The sequence below is a fragment of the Vulpes vulpes genome, chromosome 14, assembly GCF_048418805.1.
Source record: "Vulpes vulpes isolate BD-2025 chromosome 14, VulVul3, whole genome shotgun sequence".
Lineage (NCBI taxonomy): Eukaryota > Metazoa > Chordata > Mammalia > Carnivora > Canidae > Vulpes > Vulpes vulpes.
The window spans coordinates 73,842,573-73,865,714 of record NC_132793.1 but is presented as its reverse complement, the minus strand read 5'-3'; the positions used below and the strand labels follow the sequence as shown (position 1 = coordinate 73,865,714).

The 23,142-nt window shown below is 41.8% G+C and overlaps 3 protein-coding genes across 6 annotated transcripts in view; 1 reads left to right on the top strand and 2 right to left on the bottom strand.

The window, feature by feature from the left end:
- The window catches only part of LOC140595267 (uncharacterized), a 47,194-nt gene extending 42,559 nt beyond the window's left edge, over positions 1–4,635 (bottom strand). Inside the window, exons 1-2 of the mRNA XM_072735166.1 lie at positions 4,629–4,635; positions 1,776–3,676 (exon numbers count right to left, since the gene is read on the bottom strand). Of these exons, the coding sequence (XP_072591267.1) occupies positions 2,478–3,676; positions 4,629–4,635 (1,206 nt within the window). The 3' untranslated portion in view covers positions 1,776–2,477. The remainder of the gene's footprint in view (positions 1–1,775; positions 3,677–4,628) is intronic.
- Positions 2,654–12,193, top strand: ZCCHC9 (zinc finger CCHC-type containing 9). 3 transcript variants are annotated; one of them, XM_025992953.2, is made up of 6 exons: positions 2,654–2,763; positions 4,649–5,055; positions 7,720–7,870; positions 8,086–8,178; positions 10,255–10,323; positions 11,604–12,193. In XM_025992953.2, exons 2-6 carry the CDS (start codon positions 4,672–4,674, stop codon positions 11,720–11,722), a joined length of 816 nt encoding a protein of 271 aa, XP_025848738.1. In that variant the 5' UTR covers positions 2,654–2,763; positions 4,649–4,671; the 3' UTR covers positions 11,723–12,193. The 3 variants fall into 3 exon arrangements, with proteins under 3 accessions (XP_025848738.1, XP_072592992.1, XP_025848740.1); XM_072736891.1 differs by lacking the exon at positions 2,654–2,763 and adding an exon at positions 3,053–3,188; XM_025992955.2 differs by lacking the exon at positions 2,654–2,763 and adding an exon at positions 3,072–3,212.
- A 2,365-nt stretch (positions 12,194–14,558) lies between these two features.
- The window catches only part of ACOT12 (acyl-CoA thioesterase 12), a 42,642-nt gene continuing 34,058 nt past the window's right edge, over positions 14,559–23,142 (bottom strand). For both annotated transcript variants that reach the window (XM_072736889.1, XM_072736888.1), the window contains exons 12-15: positions 18,574–18,707; positions 16,631–16,759; positions 15,285–15,411; positions 14,559–15,025 (exon numbers count right to left, since the gene is read on the bottom strand). In XM_072736889.1, coding sequence (XP_072592990.1) covers positions 14,876–15,025; positions 15,285–15,411; positions 16,631–16,759; positions 18,574–18,707 — 540 coding nt within the window. In that variant the 3' untranslated portion in view covers positions 14,559–14,875. The remainder of the gene's footprint in view (positions 15,026–15,284; positions 15,412–16,630; positions 16,760–18,573; positions 18,708–23,142) is intronic.

The window sequence follows — 23,142 nt, the reverse complement described above, 5'->3', positions numbered from 1 at the left end:
TAATCCCTTCAACTGTAAAAGCCAATACATACCAAGAAAATAAAGTCTCATGTAGGCAAGGGTAACTTAGTCTCAAAATGGGTTCGAGCAGGAAAACAATGCCCTGCAGTATTTTAAGGTAGTAGCACCCACACCTTTGAACTGAGGTCTTCTTTCAAAGCTTAACTCTACCTCTTACTAGATGTGCGACATTGGGTAAGTTACATCAGCTTTCTGAGCTTGTTTCATCATTGTAAAACGGAGAAAACATAGTATCTACCTCTCAGGGTACTGGGGGAAGTAAGCAATGAAGGCAAAGCATTCAGCACACCTAGGTGCTAGGTGCCTATAAGATGTTCAGTGAAAGTTAGCTGTCATTAGTAGGTTAACAGTAATAGTTTCTTCTGAATTCCACAGGATTTCCGTGACTTACTTACTCAACTACTAATCTTCACCTGATGTACTTCCAAAAAACCAATCTGAGATCATGTTCCTTCACTGCCAGGAAATGGACAACTTTCTACAATTTAAAATTCAATGTAGTACTACAAAGACAAGTTTTAGTTGAATACACCCTCTAGTGGTATAGGTTATGTGCAAGTACCTGGCTTCCACAGAAGAAAACCTCTATGAAATGTCACTAAGTTTGTGCTTAGAACCTGAAGCCAGCCTGTTGAGAACATGGCATGAAGTGGTTAATCTTTTAGGAAGCTCTAGCTCTTCAAGAGCTGGAGGAATTTTTTATCTTTTAAAACTTCCCCCACCATAGTAAGACCTAGGATATCTGTGATATTCACCATACCAAATCCAATTATTCCTACAGTATTGACTTTAATCTTTCCTCCTAAAGAAAATCAGGTCACTTACTAGTTTGCTTCAACCAGCACTGCAGTGCACTTACTTCTTACTCAAGTTAACAAAAACATATGGAGTATCAACTATATATATACACCAGGCAATGGGAATACAATAAACAACTTATTACACAATTCATTCTGTAATTACTAATCTGAAAACTGCTTTATGTAAAGACCACCATGAGTGTACAACAGGGAACTGGTCTAACGTGCATGGCAGGGCAGGGGTATGGGAAAGCTTATTTAGGAATAAAACGTGAACAGCCTTTAAAGGTAAATGCCTTCACCGAAAGAAGAAAAAGAGTGCCGTGCAAAGACAACAGCATCCTTTATAAAGGCCTGGAGATAGCAGGAGATATGCAGTATTTGAGAAAATGAGGGAAGTGTCCTGGTCAAAGAAGGGGAGATGGTGCAGAATGAGACTAGTGAAGAAGAGAGGTTTTTAATACCAAGTTAAGGAGTTTGAGGTCTATCTTATGAATAATGGGAGGGGTGCCTGGGTGGCTCAGCTGCTTAAACATCTGACTCTTGATTTTGACTCAGGCCGAGGTCAGGGCAGTGGGATTAGCGCACCCCCCCCCCCCCCCCCGCAAGCTCCCCAGGGAGTCTGAGATGCTACAATTCCGCCTCTGCCCTTCCCCTCCTCTCTAAAATAAAATCTTTTAAAAAAGGAAAAAAAGAACAATGGGAAACTATGAAAGGGATTAAAGCAGAAGGGTAACGATCTGATTTACATTTTCTCTTTTTCTTAAAGATTTACTTATTTTAGAGAGAGCAGGAGCAGAAGGGGGAGAGGGAGCGGGAGAGAGAATCTCAAAGCAACGCTCTGCTGAGCCAGGTGGGGCTCGGGATTGATTTCCAAGACCTTGCGATTTTAACCCGAGCTGAAACCAAGAGTCCGCGCGTAACGGCCGCACCGCCCAGGCGCCCCAGACTCACATTTTCGAAAGTTCACTTGGGCTAAGGCATGGAAATGGATGCGGCAGTGGCAGCAGCGGCGGCTGCCCAGACCAGCTGCCGGGAGTCCAAGGGAGATGGGATGAAACCGGGGACGAGGGAGGTAGCAGGGGCGACAGAGCCAGACAGACTGACCCTGATGCCGGGCGTGCGGGCCGTGACCTCGGTGAACTGCGCGGTGTGGGGAGGCCACCTCCCCCCAAGCACAACTGGCAGCCGTAGGTGTTCGGTAAAGGTTGCTGAGGTGACGAAAGAAGACTAGGGTTTTCCTCTTAAACAGAGCGCTTCCGCGGGGCGCCCGGGTGACCCAGCGGTTGGGCGTCTGCCGGCGGCTCAAGCCCGATCCCGGGGTCCTGGGGTCGACTCCCAGACCGGCCCCCCGGGAGCCTGCTTCTCCGTGTCTCTGCCTCTCTCATACGTGAACAGATTAAAAAAAAAAAAAAAAACTTAAAAAAAAAAGAGAGAGCGAGCGTCTTTGGCCACAAAGTATAACCATTTCGATTGCCAGTTTAACCAGCAGTGGGCAGGAGGATCCTGGTGCCCCCTCTGCACCCACCAGGGCCCCAGACGTCCTTCCCGGATCTCCCTGACAAGGACCCACTCCCGCGGCGCTGGGGCGCTCACCTGGCACCTCCCCGGAAAGCCCAGGCGCACCCCCGCCCCAAAGTCCATAGAGTTTTGTTCTTAAAAGTACAGTGCAGAGGTCACCTTCTCCGGGAAGTCTTCCCGGTGCTTCCCACACCCGTATCGGGCCGCGCGTCTCCTCCGTGGAGCCTTCCCAGTCTCCGCGAGCTCGCGGGGGAGCGCCCACTCAGTCGCGCTTACCCGCCCCCGACGCCGGCTTGGCCCGCCGGAAGTGACGCGCGCTCGGGGACGGCATGCTTCCGGCGCCGAGTCCCCGCTCCGCCGCCGGTGGGGGGGTGGGGCGCTCTGGCCCTCTAGCTCGGCTGCCCTGGAGGATTCGTACGCGGTAAGCAGCTGCGCGCCGCCGAGCGACTCGGGCCCCGGGCGGGTAGCGCCGTCCCGCGCTCTCCCCGGGACCTGGCGGGGCGGTCGGGGGGCGGGGGTGGGGGGCACAGGGACCGACTGCCAGGCCCGCGGCGGCCCCGAACGCCAGATGGGGCTGCAGTGCGGGGAGGCGCGGCCGGCCGAGGGCAGCGTCGCGGGGCAGCTCAACTCCCCGGGCCCCGCCGCGGGGGCTCCGCCGACCCGGCCTCGCGACGCAGGGCTCCCCCTTCGCGGTCGCCGGGGAAGGAGGAGCCGCCTCCTGCGCGGCTCCGGCCCCCGCCGTGACGGTCGCTGGGCGGCAGCCACCAGGGTGCACGGCGTCCCAGCTGCTCCTCCGGCCCGTGTCCCGGCGGGTTCCAGAGGTGACGGATGAGGTCCAGCCGCTGGGTACTCGGGACGCCCCGAGGAAGGGTGCGCGGGGCGGGCTCGGAGCCGCGGAGGAGGGGTGCGGGGTGGCGGGCTCGGAGCCGCGGAGGAGGGGGTGCGGGTTGGCGGGCTCGGAGCCGCGGAGGAGGGGAGCGGGGGCAGGCTCGGAGCCGCGGAGGAGGGGGTGCGGGGTGGAGGAGGGGGGCGGGGGGGGCGGGCTCGGAGCCCCGGAGGAGGGGGTACGGGGTGGCGGGCTCCAAGCCGCGGAGGAGGGGTGCGGGGTGGCGAGCTCGGAGCTGCCGAGGAGGGGTAGGGGCGGGGGGCAGGCTCAGAGCCGCGGAGGAGGGTTGCGGGGTGGTGGGCTCGGAGCCGCAGAGGAGGGGTGCGGGTGTGGGCGCGGGCGGGCTCGGAGCCGCGGAGGAGGGGGTGCGGGGTGGCGAGCTCGGAGCCGCCGAGGAGGGGTGCGGGGTGACGGGCTCGGCGCCACCTAGCCGGGCACTGTCCGTGGCCTGATTGTTGGGGGGCCAGGCGCCGTCATGGGACCGCAACTCCCGGCCGGGCAGAGTGGAGGTGACACATTTCACGTCAAAGGACAGGATTCCAGGACGGCCCGGGCGGCGCAGCAGTGGAGCAACGCCTGCGGCCCAGGCCGTGACCCCAGAGCCCTGGGATCGAGTCCCGCGTCGGGCTCCCTGCACGGGGCCTGCTGCTCCCTCAGCCTGGGTCTCGGCCTCTCTCTGCATCTCCCTGCATGTGTCTCTGCTTCTCTCTCTGTCTCTCTCATGAATAAATAAATAAAATCTTAAAAAAAAAAAAAAAAAAAAGGACATGACTCCTGTGTGTACTTAACTGGCTCTGCAGATTGTCTGCCCTGCCCTGACCTAAGCAAGGAGATGGGAAGAAAGTAGCCCTGGGACTAGAGATAGGAGACAGCCAGGGACACGACAGAACCTGGGAAGAGTAACTTCATTCACTGCATTACTTTGTGATTCAAATTTTATAAAGTAATTTGGTTACTTCATGAATTGTTTTACAGTTTTAAGCATTTATACACGTGGTTTTTGTTGTTTTACTGGTGTAGCTTTTCTGGCAAGGGCTAGATTTATATTATAGGCATATCTATGCAGCATATTGTAGAATTAAATATTCAAATATCTGGGCAGCCCGGGTGGCCCAGCGCTGCCTTCAGCCTGGGGCGTGATCCTGGGTACCCGGGTCGAATCCCTCCTTGGGCTCCCTGGGTTCCCTGCGTGGAGCCTGCTTCTCCCCCTGCCTATGTCTCTGCCTCTCTGTCTCTCTCATGAATAAATAAAATCTTAAAAAAAATTAAATATTCAAATACCTAAATGAAGTAAAAAGTGTTGCAATAAGTAAGACTTTAATATATAGGCATCATGTGATACAGTATGTGTCTTTAGTTTTTGTTTTGTTTTGTTTTTGTTTTTTTTTATGGTCACTAACCAGCCATGCTTGTCTTAAAGCTTGATAAGGTGCTGATAAAATCATGACCAGGTGGGCACGAGTTACCACCACGCGTACCAAGAGACCTTTGGCTGCAACATCATGGGAAGACATGAAGAAGGGGTCCAGTGAGGGAGAAAGCCAAAACCTACCAAAGAGTAAACAACTTGAAGCCAATAGGCTTTCTGTGAAAAATGATGCTCCCAAAGCAAAACACAAAAAGAACAAAAAGAAAAAGGAGTATTTAAATGAAGATGTAAATGGATTCATGGAATACCTAAGACAGAATCCACAGATGATTCACAATGGAGAGATGATAGCAACAGACAGTCAGGAGGTAAGGGAAGAAATTGCAATTGCCTTAAAGAAAGATAGTCGACGGGAAGGAAGAAGACTGAAAAGACAAGCAGCAAAGAAAAATGCAATGGTAAGATCATTCTCTGGGAATGTTACTTTATATAGGTCAAACTATGATTCATACACTCACACATCTTAGTAGAGTCTGAATGCTCTTATGTGCTAGATTTATAAAGCATCTTTTTGAGGACTAGTAGTAACATTAGGAATTTTTTTTTTTTTTTAGCACTTCTTATATGCCAGGCACTGGATGTACTGATTATCATAACACTATAAAGATGGGAGCATTATTCTCATATGGGGAGAAAACACTGATGTGTAGACAGAATATCTTGCTGAAAGCCCTTAGCTATAGTAGCAGAGATGAAAATCAAACTCTGAGTTCGTCTGACTTCAAACCTGTGTTCTTACTCCTGCCTTTCAATAGTGTCTTTTCAAATAGCCATTAAAAAAAAAAAAAGTAAGGAGGAGGATTAAGTACAACAGATTCAATATGTGTGGTTCCCTTTACTTAGAAAGGATGTTTTGTCTTTTATCATGAAAAACTGAGGCACAGGAATGAGGTCTAATAAGAATCACACTAGTTAGTAACAGAACAGAGTAATAGAGTTAAAACCCGTTGAGTTTGTCCCTAGTCATTGCTCCTTACTCTCAGAGGAGTTCGGGGCCTCTGAAAGTTGATTTCTGCAGTGCTTAGCCCTAGATTTTTAAACTGTCAGACATAAGAAATGAAATTCCTTGTATAATTTCTTTCCTTCTCTAAGTGAATTTTTCAAGTCTTCTAGCAAGATACTATATAAAAATCAGTTGTTACTATTTTACACTTTCATCTTTATTTGCAGGATTAGTTGTATACATATTTGCAGATAATTATTTAGAGATAATGGTGATCAAACATTCCTTATGGATAAATTTGGATAGAAAAGGTAATCCTTTTTATTTGGATCAGGATAGTTGTTTTTTTTTTTTTTTTTTTAGGATTTTATTTATTTATTCATGAGAGACACAGGGAGAGAGAGAGGCAGAGACACAGACAGAGGGAGAAGCAGGCTCCAAGCAGGGAGCTGGACGTGGGACTCGATCCTGGGTCTCCAGGATCACGCCCTGGGCCGAAGGTGGCACTAAACCGCTGAGCCACCCAGGCTGCCCATGGATCAGAATAGTTTTGTTTAAATTATACAATTATTTAAAATATTTTTATCAGTGGCACCAGGGTGGCTCAGCGGTTTAGCGCCGCTGTCAGCCCGGGACATGATCCTGGAGACCCAGGATTGAGTCCCATGTCGGGCTCCCTGCAGGAAGCCTGCTTCTCCCTTTGCCTGTGTCTCTGCCTCTCTTTCTCTGTCTCTCATGAATAAATAAATAAAATCTTTAAAAAATATTATATTTTTATCAGGACACCTGGGTGGCTCAGTTGGTTAAGTGTCTGACCATCTCAGGTTATGATCATAGGAACCTGGGATAGAGCCCTGCCTCAGGTCATGTCCCTCCCCCCTCCCCCCATGGAGGCCCCCACCAAGCCCCATGTAGGGATCTGTGCTGGGCAGGGAGTCCTCCCTCCTCCTCTCCTCTGCACTCCTCCTCCCTGCCATTCTCTCTCAAAAAGTAGTCTTATTTTTTTTAAAAAAAGTAAAAACCTAATCAATGAACTGTCAGGTCACGAGAGACCATGTTGACCTCACCAGGACTTCAAGTCTTCTTATGACAATCCAGTTTTTCGCCATAGCTTTTCTTCAAGTTTTATAATGATTGCGTTTTCTGTGTTTGGACCAGGTCATTCTAAATATAAGAGTTAGGGAAGATTAAAAAGACTCATTCTTTTCCAGTATGCTATGAAACAGGAGAAAAAGAAAGTGAGAACATAATTGAAAAATACTGTTATGTTTTATTTTGCCTGTTTAATTTGCCTTTTAAAAATCCTGTGCTTATTTTGAAAAATTGTTTTCAAAAACATTTTTGAAAAAGACCATGTTATCCAAGAAATATATATACCTTTTATCAGTTTAAATAAAATAGCTTAAATATCTTTGAATATCTACCATGTTTGATTATACTGCTCTCATTCATTGCAGCAAAAACTATTCTCCCAATTGCTAGGTAATATCTAAAGCAACCAAATCATTGTTTAGTGTTACGTTGGAGCCAAATAATTCATCTTTGAAATATTCCTTTAAAATGTATTGTGTACATATTATAAAAATGAAACATCTAATTCTAAATATTATGGAATATGTATTAAAGATATAAGAACTATAAGATATATTTTTTAGTATGAAATAGGATTTGAATCATAACTTGAATCATTTGATTCAAATTCAATTATATGAGCCTTTAAGTACTAGTAATCATTATGACTGATAATTTTTATGGTCATTTTCTATTTTCCACAGAAGACTCAGTTTTTCTAGTGGAGACATCCCCATTAATGACATAAATAGCCCATATTTGCTTAATTCATTTAAGCAGTTTCTAAGAAACCGTTTTTAACTTTGAGATTGATAGATTTATGGATTGAGGGTTTTCAAAAGTACTGAGACCCTCTGATGGAAATGACATTTCTTACTGTTTAGGAATATATAAAACAACTTTTTTTCTACATAATATACTGAGTTTTTTTTTTTTTTTTTAAGAACTAGATACCAAATGAGAGAACTTTTAAACATACTTTTGATCACAGGAATTAATAAAGCCAGTGAGGTTTTGTAATGTGGAAACTCATATTTTGTTTTCCCAGGTATGTTTCCATTGTAGAAAACCTGGCCATGGGATTGCAGATTGCCCAGCTGCCCTTGAGAATCAAGATATGGGCACTGGAATATGTTACCGCTGTGGGTCCACAGAGCACGAAATAACCAAATGCAAAGCCAAAGTAGACCCAGCTCTTGGTATGTTTTCTTTCTATTGTTTTTTGATTTGGTTAATGTCAGAAGTGCGGGGTTTTTTGGACAGTTTGTCTTGAGTGTGCCACTTAATATTTTGAAATCAAGATTAAGTTGTATAAAAATAGGGTTTTTTTTTCAGAGCACTTAAAGTAGTATGAATTATATGACATTTTCTAGTATACTTAGCCAACTTAACAGGACCTATTTGATCCTTACAGGTGAATTTCCTTTTGCAAAATGTTTTGTTTGTGGGGAAATGGGACATCTGTCCAGATCTTGTCCTGATAATCCCAAAGGACTCTATGCTGATGGTGAGTACTCTTACCCTTATATGTCAAAAAAGGTGAATTACCATGCAGAGTTGTGATTTAATTTAAACTCTTAATCAGCTCTTGAATAAATTTTTGAAAAAATAACAGAACCTTAGGAATTTCAGTTTTTATCAAACTCTATGTATTGTACTTTATGTGTAATATGATATATTAAATCAGAGAAAACTAAAGTTTAAATTTCAAGCTTTGTGCTTGTTTCAGCTTCATTTGTGAGACTGTTATAAATATCTACTTTTAAACATAACAGAGCCAAAGGGGTTATATCTCAAGCTAATATAAGATTTAAAAAATCGTGTTGTGAGGGGTACCTGGGTGGCTGAGTTGGTTGGGCATCTGCCTTCAATTCAGGTCATAATCCTAAGGGTCCTGGGATCGAGTCCCATATCGGGCTCTCTGCTCAGCAGAATGCCTGCTTCTGCTCCCTCTGCTTGCTCCCTCGCTCAGTCTGTCAAATAAATAAATAATATCTTAAAAAAAAAAAAGTGTTGGGAGTTTAATCACAGGCCAGCATACCATTTTGGATACACACTCTTTAGTACTTGTTTCTGAATGTATTCCTTGGTTAATTGTCTAGCACAGGATCATATAATTTCTTATCTTTAGCTCAATTAACATCTTAAGCTCCTTAAATAAAGTCTGTGATGTCTAAAGCTTTAAGAAGGAAATTTTCTGTTACCGTGAGAAATGTGCTTATGTGATAGCTGGTTCCATCAGGTTCTAGACACCTCTTGTGTGTCATGTCCTGGGTTCCATGGGAAAAGTCCAATGAAAAGGCATAGCTTTTAGAATCAAGCTGAGTGCTTATAGCTCCAGGACCACCACTAACTAGTTGTGGGACTTTGACTGAGTTACTTAATTTCTCCTAGCTCAGTTTCCTCACCTGTTAAATGGAGATGAAAAACTGTATTTTGTTGATTCTAAGATGCACGTTTTTTTCACATTTTAATGTCTCTGAACTCAAAATGTATCTTACCAGTGGTGAGTGCCACATAATTGGCAGAATTTTTTTTTTCTGAGAGGTATGCAAAATAATGATACATCTTATAATCAGTGGTGTCTTAGATTTGATGAATTATGGTATTCACCTTGAAGAGCTTTGAGAATTATACTGTTCAGAGTGCCTCTTTTATTTCACTCTGGCATCTATAACCATAAAGAAGGTGGCCTTGGAAAATGCCCAAGGGTGCCTTTCAGTTTTGAATTTGTCACACAGGTCAGATGACATGACTAATGGATCAAAATGGCTTTGGATAGTTATGCAAAATGAGATATTTTTAAAAAGTACAGTAAAGGAAAGAGATCACACAGAAGCGAGAATTCAGCCAGGGCACACCCTCGAGGGTCATTTTTCTGGGTAAGTCACTTAACATTATGAGCATATCATGTTAGTGCTTGACCATTAGGTAACAGTGTTTGACCATTAAGTGAAAGACTAATTCTAGAAACGACATGTATTATAATTCACAGTCATGGAATGTTGCTTAAAGTAGGCAGATAGGCATCTTTATTAGGCTTAGGGTGCCTGGCAGATAGAAGGCACTAAAACAAAAGTTAATTTCATTCCTTTTGTAACTGCTCACCCACATCTGACCTGTACAGGTGAGCTGTGGAGCAGTGGCTCCTACTTCTCATTTGAGAAGAACTAGGAACATCCTCCTCAAAAAATGAATCTGGACACAACCTTTCCTTACAGGTCCAACAGTTCACAAATCTTTGCCTATCTAACTATGGTTAAGGTCTCATCTTCTGTACAGTGGCTCTTGGACACTCCAGGGCATAAGTACCTGCTTCCATCATATCTCTCCTCTCTTTCTCTCTTCTCCCCTGAAGGCCAAGTACAAGAAATGGTGGGTAGGCACACCTTAGTGCTCTGTGGGAGCAAAAGGAATGGAGAGACTTACTAATAGGAATGGTGGCACCTACCTATGTTTCTGTTTCCACCTCCCTGTACAGCTGACAAGGCTGTGACTACCAAATAAGACATGAAAAGTGCTCTGAGACATTACAATCCCTTGTAAGTACGAGAGGTTTTCAGTGACTTTGTTCTTTCAATAGGTGGTTGCTGTAGACTTTGTGGCTCCGTGGAACACTTTAAGAAAGATTGCCCTGAGAGTCAAAATTCAGGTGAGATCTCTGGGCCTCCATTTGGAAGGTCTGAGATTAATATTCCATTTTTGTTGAATTTTGTTGATACTAACTCATTGAGGTACCACTGATTTCAAGGCAACCTGGTTTCCTACTGCAATGACAACTTAATCATTTTTCTGTCAGGAGTAAGTACAGTAGTGAGTGACCGTTAGTAGCTAGTACTATGGAATGGAGGTGGGGAGGATGACCACTAAGCCCTAGAGGACCCTGATTTTATAAAGCATCTTATTCACAAACATTCATATTTGGCAATATGAATGCTAATCAATTAAATAATAGACCCAATTCTGTTACTAAAAGAAAAATACTGATTGACTAAGAGAAAATATTAGGAAAGTAACTCAGTATTTTTATGATTGAGCATCTTTACATATGGTTTGCTTTGGATATACCTGAAGGATTCAGAATTGGTTGCAAAAACTGCCCAAAATACTAAAATTGTGTTAGCTACACATCATCTGGCTAGTTATATTTTCTTCCTAATGAAATACTACCCTCGGTCATCAAAAACTTCAAAATGTTCACTATACCTGGGGGGTAGAGAGTGGAGACTATTATTATATTAGTTTACCTGGATTGGAGTGATGTTCATCTTGAGTGAAAAAGACAGGAGGGTAGCAGTAGTGCTTCATAGGGTAAAAGCACATTTTTCTTTTTTTTTTAATCTCAAATACTCACTGTACTACACAAATAAGTCTGCCCATTCTTACTGCATACCCGAACATTTACATCTGAAAACCCAGAGTTCTTGTTTATGGTCTTGTCTAGAAGAAGATCGTTTTTACTACATTGCAGGCAGTGAGACTGAAATGATGGAAGTGGAATTTGAATTCTCCCTCCTGGGAGGATTGCCACTTCCCAAATGACAAGACTGACAAGCAGATGTTGTATAATTTCACAGGTGGAATCTTGTGCATTTAAAACTGATGCTTCATAAGTCATACTGTTTACAGATTCTTGGAATTCATTGACTCTATAATGATGAACTCTGGGAAAGAATGAAAGAGCTTTCTCATCAATTTGTGCATTGCAAAGCAGTTGCTGCATTTCCCTAATTGGGATGAGAAATTGCCTATGGTACTCTGAAATCAAGGGTTATAATCAATTACAGAATTGCTCACTCTCCTTTAGTGATGGAGTCTTCCCTCCTTGTGATTATTCATGTCAAAACTAGTTCCTTTGCTAAGCCAGTACTAATCTATGTGGATGTATTTGATTACCATTTTTCTTACATTCTGACTTACATTCCTTGGCAGATCGAATGGTCACAGTTGGTCGCTGGGCAAAGGGAATGAGTGCGGACTATGAAGAAATTTTGGATGTGCCTAAACCACAGAAACCCAAAACAAAGATACCTAAAGTTGTTAATTTTTGATAGTGACTAGTACTATCATTTGTTACCACCTCATTGTTAAACATTATGAACTGGGCCTAATTCACAAATTGGAGCTGGGCTTCCTTGGAAACCTGTGTTGTGGGTACCAGTATGATCTGGGTATGACTGAACAGTTTCCTGGGTGCTTTCCATTAAAGAGTGCTTCTATCACTGGAGAAAATCACTGAAGAAAAGTATAAGATGTTTAAATTGGATTCTCTCAAAGAACATTTTTAACAGAACTGAAGTATTACTGAGTGGTTATATACTTGATTGTAACAATCATCTTTTTATTAAAAACTATGCATTAATGTGAACTACCCCTAAACAAAGTATAACTGCTTTGCATTTGGAATTTTTGGTTTTACTGTTTTCTTGGTTCAAAGTGCCAATTTTTTATTAAGAATTTATAAGTTGCCATAAAATCTACTGTATTTTTAAAATATTTAATAAAAATTCATTTGCTATTTACTTATTTTCCTAAATACCTAATTCTGGACTGAACTAGCCATTGTCTGCTTATGTCCGTGTAATGAACCCTTTGGAAACACGATCTTTTGTGAATCCTAGATGAGATTAATTTTGATTAATATTTGTTTTAGTTTTGACATAAAGAAGTACAAATTATTGAGGCAAAATAGAAGAAAACTTTAACAGCATCTCTTTCTTTGTTCTTGATTTTCAAGAGAGAAATTCTAGCCAAAATTTAGTTTGGGGTGTTCAACCAGAATGAGGTCACTGAACAGACTGTATATCACACTTAATAGCATTTGTTCACATGTTTTCAATGAGTCCAGGTGAGATGCAAATATCACCATAATAGAGTTAGAACACTAATCAGAGGCCCATTAGCTTCTTTGTTTGATTTGATGAATACATGCATACTTAATACATATATTTCACAAGACTTAAGGCTCCCATTGTAGTGTTTAATGGAACGACTCTAGCGGATTGTGTGTTTCATTTGGAATTTTACCTGATTGGATACATTTGTAACTAAAGGAAACAGCTGTGATTAGTCACTGATGCTTCAAAAGCAAAATATTTACCAAATAAGAAAAGAAACACTTTTCTCTGTATTAATGTCTGCATAGCTCAACAGTTCTAGCCTTAATAGGAGCTGTTCTTTTATTTCTGGTGCTAGAGGAAATCATGACAGTATAGCTCAGCATTCCAGAACTTAAGGAGTGCCATTTAAATCATACCAGTCCCGCAGCTGGAAAAGGACAGCAATGCTGCCTTAGACATTTCGTCCAAATACACCCAGATTTATTTCATCTGTCAGATGCAAAAGAATCTGGAGAGTTGAAAGCCTCCTCAAGTGAGGAAGGCAGACGTTAAATTTATCTATTCACTATATATTTCTCCAGTACCTGGTATGTTTCTGGTACTCTTGTAGGCACTTGGGATTGTGATAGTGATGAAGGCAAACAAGGCCACATGCATTCTAATACGGCTTTAGAATGAAGAGGAGCCTTGGGGTGGGTGGGTGGGGGAATATGTATCAGAAATATCAGTATATCAGAAAAATAATATCAAGAGATTTTATTACATTTTTAAAGTATTCTGTTGAATCCCTTAGGACTTAGTCATTAGCATTCTTCCTGCAGTCCTCTGGAAATGCCACCTCCTACAAGCTCATCTTTTCCATGGCTGACTCCTAAATCCATCCACCCTAATCTCCCTGGTTTCAGTTCCTACTTGGATGTTCCACCAACACCTCAAGTCATTACTGCAGTAATTTTCAAAAAATATATATAAATTCAAAGACCTACAATAGGCAGAAGTTAAAACTCTCAATTATAGGAGAGGTTTGAAATTTTACCATACAAAATTTTAGTGTAATGTAACCTTCATTGCTAACTTTTTCACCTTTTTTAAAATATAAAAATATTCTCAAAAATCTTCCTACTTCTGAAAAGTATAGTCATTAAAACCTGCATATCTGCTCTTCTTACTGTATATCAGTGTTAACTCATAAAACTGGAGCACAATCCAAAGTTTATGGAAGTGAAAGTCTGCTGATACAGAATAAAAATAATTAACAACCAGACCTAGGCTGGGTGAGTGGATGGGCGGCGGGAGGAGGCAGGCACAGGAAGCAGAAGTAGAGATTTGACATAGTGACGGCAGGATGTACCTAACGTCTTAAGTGCTCTAAATTCTAATGGAGGAGTCCTTCAACTTTTAAATGTTGTCTTGTAGAGGAGGCCAACTTGACATATTCTGGTTTGTCTTTTGAGTTAAGACAAGTCACAGAGTAGAATAATGAATGTTGAAGTCTGGGGAATAAAGTGCTAATGTAATGGTTATGAAGGAAGAGCTCAGTTAATATTCTCTTTCTCTGCAATATCACATTTTGCAGGTACTTTTTGTGTGTATATATAGCAATAGATACTAAATTGGTCAGCCACCTTGAATATATATGAAATGACACTAGTAAAGTAGTTCCTATTACTAAAATTGATTGGATTCCATTATGTTTTAATGTCTTCCTAATTTAAAGCTCTAAAACATGTAATACATCTTGTCAGATGCTCCTGACATACAGATATCTGCCATATATGGAACAATTCCACACTATTAATCAACTAGCCAACTTACCTTTATTGATTTATAAAATTTTAAACAGAACACATGTTTCATCTCTGTAGCCTAAAAATGCTTATGATCATTTTAAACCATATTTGTACCATTTTATAGTCCATACAGAATTGCGTATGGGCAGTTATCACTGCCTGTGCCCTTGGAAGGTTGTGGAGAGCCACCAATGATCTAAAACAGGGTTGAAGCTCGTTTAATACTACCCACATCACTGGTATTTGACCTGAGATTATTTTTATTTTTTAAAAGATTTTATTTATTTATTAATGAGACACACAGAGAGGCAGAGACACAGGCAGAGGGAGAAGCAGGCTCCATGCAGGAAGCCCGTTATGGGTCTTGATCCTGGGACTCCATCACAGCCTGGGCCAAAGGCAGGTGCTCAACCACTTAGCCACCCAGGCATCCCATGAATTTTATTTTTTCATCCCTTTCTACCTGCATTTTGCTTAGACTAAATTATTTTGTGACCCAAAGGCTTACCAAGTGCCTGGGCTAGTTGGAATTAAAGGTAGGAAATAAAATTACAGGTAATTGAAAGTTTACCGTTTAAAATATGTCTATCAACCCATCATCAGTAGCATTCTCTATGAATTGTATACAAGAGGCTGCTGTCTCTTCAATGGATTTTGACCAGCCACCAAGATTTCCAGCAAAGTAAGGGGAGATGCTAGCAGAAATCTGGTTGAAGTATGATACCTGTTTCAGAAAGAAAATACATTATTTCAATTGTCTGTTGATTTAGAACTTTTTCACATAGGGATCTGAGTCTTGTTGATATAGAGGAGGTTATCGCCCTGATCTGGGGATGTTCTGGAGTGGATCTAAAAGGATGACCTTAGGATTCCCCTGATGTGGAACACACACGATAGAATTACAGTTAATTAGGAAATGTGGGTAAAGGATTTCTCTATATATGCAGGAGCAAATTAAGGTGCAGATGTTTCATCAAACTTACGGTACAGGAACTGCTGTCAATAGCATGGATGAGAAATCCAGCACATAAAATTTCACTTCTGCTGTACTGAGGAGAAGGTGGAACTGATGGTAGAGTAACCGACTTCACTGCCACCGTGTAAGTGTTGCTGAAAAATGAAAGGGCATTCTCTAAGTTATTCTGAGAAATGAAGAACAGTTGTTAGAAAATAAATTCTGCAGTTAATTCAACTTGTTTATATAAGTAGAAGTGAAACTATGGAGACCCAGCTCTTCTGGATGAGGATTCTGCATTAGAATACCTTCTCTATGGCTACATTCAAGTATAGGGAAGGGTTAGGGGCCACAGGTGTCTCCCGCCTAAGAATTACTTACACTTTGAGTAACTCCACAAAGCTGGAGTCATGTTCTAAGCATGTTTTATTATGCCCTAATGGGTTGTAGTGACTGCTGTTAACATTTGGCTGTGTATCCCTGAAGACTTTTTTATAAATCTGTAACACTGATGTATGCCAATGCATACAAAGATTTTTGCATAAATACAATCATTTTCTAAATATTGGCCTACAATTTGATTTCTGCCTACTTATAAATCTTTGGAGGTATTTCTGAATCAGTGCCTCTATAGCTACTTCATTGTTTTTAATGATGGCACAGAACTCTACCATAATTTATAAGATGGACCTTCAGTTTATTTCTCTATCTTTTGCCATAATAAATGACGTTACATTGAATGTCCATGTGAATTCATATTCACCCATGTGTGTGATTTATTTCCATAGGCCAGCTTTGACCTGGAAAATGATGCTGGCCAGTTCCAGGTGTAGACCTTAAATGTTCTAGAAGCATCTACCTCTTATTTCTTTGAGCACTTAACTCTTAGGACACTTCCCCTTAGAACACAGACACTGTGCCCGGAGAAGTCCAATGCCCACAGAGAAGTCATGGACAAACACTCTAGTCAACAGTCCTAACTGGCAGCCAGACATTTTGAATGTCTAGCATAATTGAGCCTTTGCAAATTCTAAACCTATTCCTGATGTTTTATTTGGCAGTCACTGCATTTTTGGCAGTCACTGCATTTTTACTGATAATGGAATATTCCAAAGTTCTGCTAACTATCAGCATTAACGTGCAGACAGCAAAAGGAAAAGGAACTACTTCAGGAACCTTGAATGGTGCTTTGCATGCAGGTGGCATTTCATAGATGACTTTTTAAAATAACTGAAGGTCCATCTAGAAAAAATTCAGATGAACATCATTCAAGACCAGAAATGCCAATATTGCTTTCCTTATTTTCATATCAACTTTTGCATTTTCTCCTCTTCTATAAAACATTACTATAACACTTAAGTCCCATATACTCACCCATCTTTGAGAGGCCTTCTTCGTGATACAAGTACTACCAAGTCTTTGGGTTTGTCACCATTCACTACAGGACAAGTGATATAATATATCTGATCATCTTCACTCACGCAGTCTATGACTTCACAGGACCTATGTAAATACAACAGTGAAAGAAAGGCTACACTTTTCTACTTGCTTGAATAAGGCATTCACATCTGTTTGTTTGCAGAACTCCACTACTTTTTTTTTTTTTTTTTGAGAACTCCACTACTGATGCCTACATTCAGTCTTCTGCTCACATCCTCCCAAAGCCAGCATTATTTCCCAAAGTCTGTCTTTAGAAAGCTGTTTAGTCAGCAGGAATAATAATGCATATGATGGAGAGAATGGTGGCCATATGATTCTAAGTTTACTGCCCTCAACACTTCAGAGAAAGGCATTTATAGTTGTTTTCTACAAAATTATTTCTCTCCCTAGGATCAGGTAATAATATCTGAAGACTAGTGAATTATAAGGACAGTCATGGAAGGACTCTTAGATAAAGGAATATGGTATGCTGGTAAGAGCACCAAGTTCAGAGTCAAACAACTTGTTTTTGAATCCCATATGCATACTCTGTATCTATGTTATATTAGGCAAGTCACTTTATTTTTTTCACCTAAAATGCAAATGGAATAACTATGGAGTTATTGTGAGGATTAAATGAAAACATCTGGCACAGTACCTGAATCAAGGTAGGTACACAAGACAAGTAAGTTGAGTTAAAATTCATTCATTCATCCATTCCTCCATTTATTCAAGTTCAGTTTGGCTGGAATGTCAGGTGATGTAGAAAATAGTACAAGGAACATTTGAAATGAATCAACACCAAAGTTTAGCTATTGTTCGTGCTAATAGTTTTGTACTTAGAGAGTATCTACAAATATTGATGCAAGAGTACTGTGAAGTATTCCTTCTTTCAGAGTGTTCCACTATGATAGCATTAACCATGATGTATTATTCTGGCATCTATGCAGATGTAACTCATGACCCCAGAGGTGTTTCACTTTAGCGGTATTAAATTGTCTATTATATGGTATTAATCATTATCAGGTTTAGCCATTTTAAAGCTGAGCTTCTAACCTCATCAAGGTTAGGAAGTAACTGATAATGCCTAATAGGAAGCCCGTCTCCCAGCAAGATGCCCAGTGAGGCCTTGGGTGCTGTAGCCCTGGAGCTGGGACTCCTCGGAGGAGGGGACGTGGCCCTAGTGTAATCAGACCCTGTCCCTGCAGGTGAGGGGACTCAGCACCTTGTATTCCAGGAAGGGAGCGACAGAGCAGAGGAGATTGGTTTGGGATGCAGGAGACAGGAAGTAACAGAAGGAAGAGATGTGGGCTTGAAGGGAGTGGGCCCTGATCAGGAAAAGCAGGAAGGAAAGCCTTTGACTTCATTACTCACACAGCTGCCCCTCAGCTTCTCACCAGAGAATGCTGCTTCACAGAAGAAGAAGGAACTGCTAATTAAATACCAAGAGTGGGAAGTGGGAAGGATGATTAGATAAATACTTCCTCAAGAGCAACAGAACTGTGTATTAAAGTACAAGGGTGTGGAATTCAGAACTCGATGGATCTGGGTTCCAATTCAGGTTTGGTTGCTCTCCTGTCTATGCCATCTTGGCAAGTCTCAGAACCTCCCTCTTGTTAAGTGGGACTAATACCAAGTGTGGAGTTGTTGGTAGGATTGCAACAGATGTAGGTAAAGCATGTCAACTCAACAGAAATGATAAATAAATTATTAAGATAATTTTTGTTTTGCATCTCTCAATAGCACTTGATGCAGTTTTCAGTGCAGAGCCAAGTTCTAAAACATACTCTTTCATTAATAAACAACAGGTCATATGTCGGGCAATGGAGATGGATTGCAATATGGAGGCCACCCTTTACATGATGTTATTGAAGGAAATATTTTAAATGTATTCTTACACGTAATGGGGGTCCCACAAAGGTCTCTTGGTAAAGTCAGACAAGAGATGGTAAGTCAAGTGTGCAGGCCTTTCCACATGTTTCTCAACCCAAACAGATAAAATGTCATTCTCTTCCAGGGTATATATTTTTATCTAAAAGATAATAACAAGAAAAAATAAATTATAAAAGAAATATGGATGTTTTGACTTTTAAAATCACACACAGAGTCATAGATTGATTGTACTAGCTAAGGTATCTCGGCACCTGAATAACAGTGAAGCCAAATCATGGCAATTTCACTTCAAATATTTGCATGTCTAGAGCTTGGACCAGGATGTTATCCTCTATGTCCTCTATATAATATGTGACTTGGGTTATTTAATTATTGTGCAACAGTTTGATATTGAAAAATAAAAAAATGTGAGCCTTTATTTTTTTATCTCTTTGTGATATTTCCCTGCCTCTACCCAGGAACAATAGAAAATATCAGTAGGCTGATAGGGAAGCCTGTCAATTCCTCTCCAGAGAGCCTGGACGCTTTCTTAGGATGCCAAGCGTGCCAAGGCGTGCCAAGGGGCGCAGGAAGCAAGCCACCACCTCTAGCACCAAGTCAACCTTTCCAAAGGGCTGCTGAAGCACCATGTTTCTTCAGCACAAAGCATTCTTTAATTTATAAATCACAAGTGCCCATCCTGCAGAGAGGCCAATTCCTGGGTTTCTAATATTGTTATTCCTTAGATGAGAGGACACCTGTCTTGGGCAGCCATTTGACATAAACGATAATGGATCCCCTGTTACTCCAAACTCTCCTGCTATTGCACTTTTGCTAATAATCAGAGATATGTGCTCAGTTAAGAGCACATTTCCACCCTGCCCATTTTCTCCATCTCTTTCATGGTGCTTTGAAGTTAGTGTTGAAATGTGCCATCTTATAATCATCCCCATGGCAACAAGCTGTAAGAAGACAAATAAACAGAGGGTTAAGACTTCACTGTAGGAATCGAGCAGATGGACAAGTCAGGCTGTGAGGGAGAAAACCTTTATTTAAACATAAACATCTTCAAGAAGAGAATGAAGAAATAAGAAATTGACTAAAAGCAGCTTAGAAAGAAAAGGAGTGGCTATTTATTCACACCATTTTACCTCTTTAGTTGATCCTTGTGCCATGACTGTCTTTAAACTGAGCCCACAAACGAGGACATGACCTGGGCTGTGGACGTATATCAAACAGAAAGCCATGAATGCGGCTCCAGGTGGTGGCTGAGACTCACCCCAACATAGCCATGCCTAACTTTGTCCCCTATAAGGCAGGAGTAAACTGAGGTTCCCTGGTGTAAATCCAGAAGCAAGTCATCAAACTTTGGTGGCCCTGTGACCCCACATCAGACTTCTGGGGCTCTGCAATCTCACAAGAGGCAAGGGCAGGTGGCCAGGTTAGCTTCTGTCAGATTCAGGCCTTGGAGCAGCCATGGTCTACACTGATGGAATGAGGGTGGAGAGGGATGTAATCCTGGGCTGAGTGGCAGAGTACTTGCTAAGGGCTGAATTGTGTCTCCTCAAATTCATATGGTAAGTTCTCTCAGCACTTCAGAATGTGACCTTATTTGGAAAGATGGTCCTTGTAGATGCAACTAGTTAAGATGAGGTTGTAGCATAGTTGGATGGGCCCCTAATCCAATAATGACTGATGTCGTGATAAAAAGGGAAAATTTAGATGCAGATATGCTCACTGGGAGACACCATATGAAGATGAAGGCAGTCAGGTGACACATTTACAAGCCAAGGTCCGCCAAAGATGGCCAGCAAACCACCAGACGCTAGAGGAGAAGGCCTGGAACAGATTCTTTCTCACTTCTTCAGAAAGAATCAACCTGGGAGCAGCTTTCTAGAAAAGCGTTGTGATGGCTTCCTAGGGCTGCTCCCCGGGTTGCAGACACCTGCTGCTGCTTCCTCTCCCGAAGCCACAGCAAATGTCACGCTGCACAGCCACCACTAAACTCTGCCCTCCCAGGGGTTACTAAACATCTCCAGCACCGAGTATGGTATTGGACGAGTGCATGGTGTTTCGAGCCTTCTCCCAGAAGGTGAAGGTAGCAGAAAGCCCTTCTCATTGCTCTTCTGTGAGAATCAATGGCACCGATGCAGACAAAGCAGGCAGGAGAAGGTGGCGGTTGGTGATCTCTTTAAACCTTAGTATTTTAGAAAAGTCAACTTCTGCTTAGTGAAAAAATTCTCCAAAACCAACTCTTTGAGAAAATGTGAAACCTTTCACGCTCACAAGAATACAGGTTAAATTCCACCTGTAACCAATCAAACATTTTATCATTTGATGCCTCGTGAATTTTATTCTATGACATGAAGCTTAAGGTGAGTAAGCTTGAAATTGCCAACAGTTTAGAACGGTATTGTTTTTTCATTCTAATGAGATTCTGTTTAATGGATTTGGATGTCTTATGCCAACAGCAGAAAAGAGTATAGTTTTAGAATTTTATACTATCTGTTTTATACTATCCGTTGTTGTTGAGACAACATTACAAGAAGGAGGACAAAGTTCTTCACAGAGGCCTGGGTGGGGAGGTACCTGGGGAATTACCCAGGGGGTGGGCTGCAGGGGGGGTGCTGGAGAGGATAACTGGTCGTTGGAGCTCTGGGACCAGCCCCTCCCCAGCTGCAGTGAGAATAGCTCCCTCTGCTCTGTTTCCTGTACTGGGTTTTGTTCTATGGAAAGGTTTTCAAGTGGTCCTTACCATTCTGACTTTCATCACCTTTCTCAGCTACTACCCCCTAAATAAAAAGCTACTCTCCCAGGACAGTCTCCTATCCAAGCTGATTTCTACCCTGGGGATTGGGCTCAAGCTACTCACTGCCTACACAGCCCCTTTCACCCTCCGGCATCTACTCAAGCTCCCGACAAGGAGAAATGAATCACCTCCTTTCAAAAGTTCTCTCTAAACAGTCTTGTTTTACTTTGCGGTGCCTAAGAGCTGACCTTTATGATTTAAACACTGGACTTGCTTATCAACTACCTGAAAATTATTCATCTGCTGCTAAATGTTTATGTGTGGTGTTGCCAAAATAGCCTGCAAGCTCCTTCAGAGTGAGGGTTCACCTTTTGCTTCTTGTACTGTTATTATTATGAATTCCATCACTGTACATAAAAGTGAAATAAGACTTAAAATAATTAGTACTGCTCATTTTAATTACAAATACCAGAAATCTTCAACCTTTGCTATTTAATTTATATAAAAAATAAGTACAGATTTTAAAACCTGAAATAAGTATGATTCACAGCAGATAGTTGTAAGAATTATTCAATGAAGAGGTAACAGAAAAAACTAAGAGCACTGTATTTTAAAGTTAAAACAATATGAAAGTTTTAAGAAGTAGGAGAGAAGAGGATGGCCTGGAAAGGAAAAAGAATCAAGTCTTATCATAAATATAATCTAAGGAACTGGAGGGCTTTGAATTCAACAGAAATGACTTAAGAATGTTGCTTTAATTATATAGTATCTTCTAATCAGAACCCACACAAAAATTAAGAATGAATTATTGATGGCTCTCCTTGGACACTAACAAATACAGCATTTCTTTGTTTAGGTTTATTTTGGCCCCAAGCTCCCAAAGAGCTGAAGGTTTTGTGTATTATATGACTTCACAAAACATGTTCTCTTCCTTCCCAGACACAAGTTTGCCCTTTCCAGTGCTGCTTAGACTCCAGCAATGATGCAAGAAGCAGATTTCATACTAGTAAAAGTCTTGAAGCATCTTCTGTGTGGGATAAAGAGAAAAAGATCATTTTATTACATGAAACCTATGTTTCTGCATCACTGAATTAAGCATATGTGGAAACATAACTGGATCCAAAAAGGGTAAGGGAGATCCTGAAGGGATGCAGAAGCGATGACAAAGACATGGGAAAAGCCAACCATCCGGGACGAAGCACTGACAAGAGTTAAAGTTGAAAAGAAGCAGTAAAGTAGCATCTGAGTTTGCTTCAGCTTCAGGGTAAGTGACCGCGTAATGTATCGTCCCGACTGGGGCATGGAAGCATTATTAATAATTATCATAAGACAATGGATTACGATGGGATCATCACTATGATGGGAGAACCAGGACTGCCCCAGGAAAAGCAGGACATACGGTCACCCTATTGTGGAGGCCCCTGCTCCACTGATGAGAAACAGGACACCCCGACTGTGAGCACAGAGAGTAGACATGACTGCGCAGCTGCCGGGTGCTGGGCACCGCAGCCATCGGGACTCCTGGGCTGACCTGACAGTTTAGCTAGTGTGGGCAGCAGCTTCCCCAGATCCCCTGACATGCCTGTGAAATTAGACAAATCAGGATCCAAATGATACATGTGTATTTAAGTTTGAAGACCTGCAAAAACGGTGTAAAAGGTGCCAAGAGAGATACAAAGAAGTCAAGGCAAGGCTTCTTTCATAGAAAGTCTGTAATCTAGTTAGAGGAAAAGACCACACGTAAAAAGTTAAATTACACCATGAGACACCAACATCAATGTGATGTAGCTGTGGAGACAAGTCACAAGACAGTGCATAATTCATTGACAAATTAATTTTGAAAAAG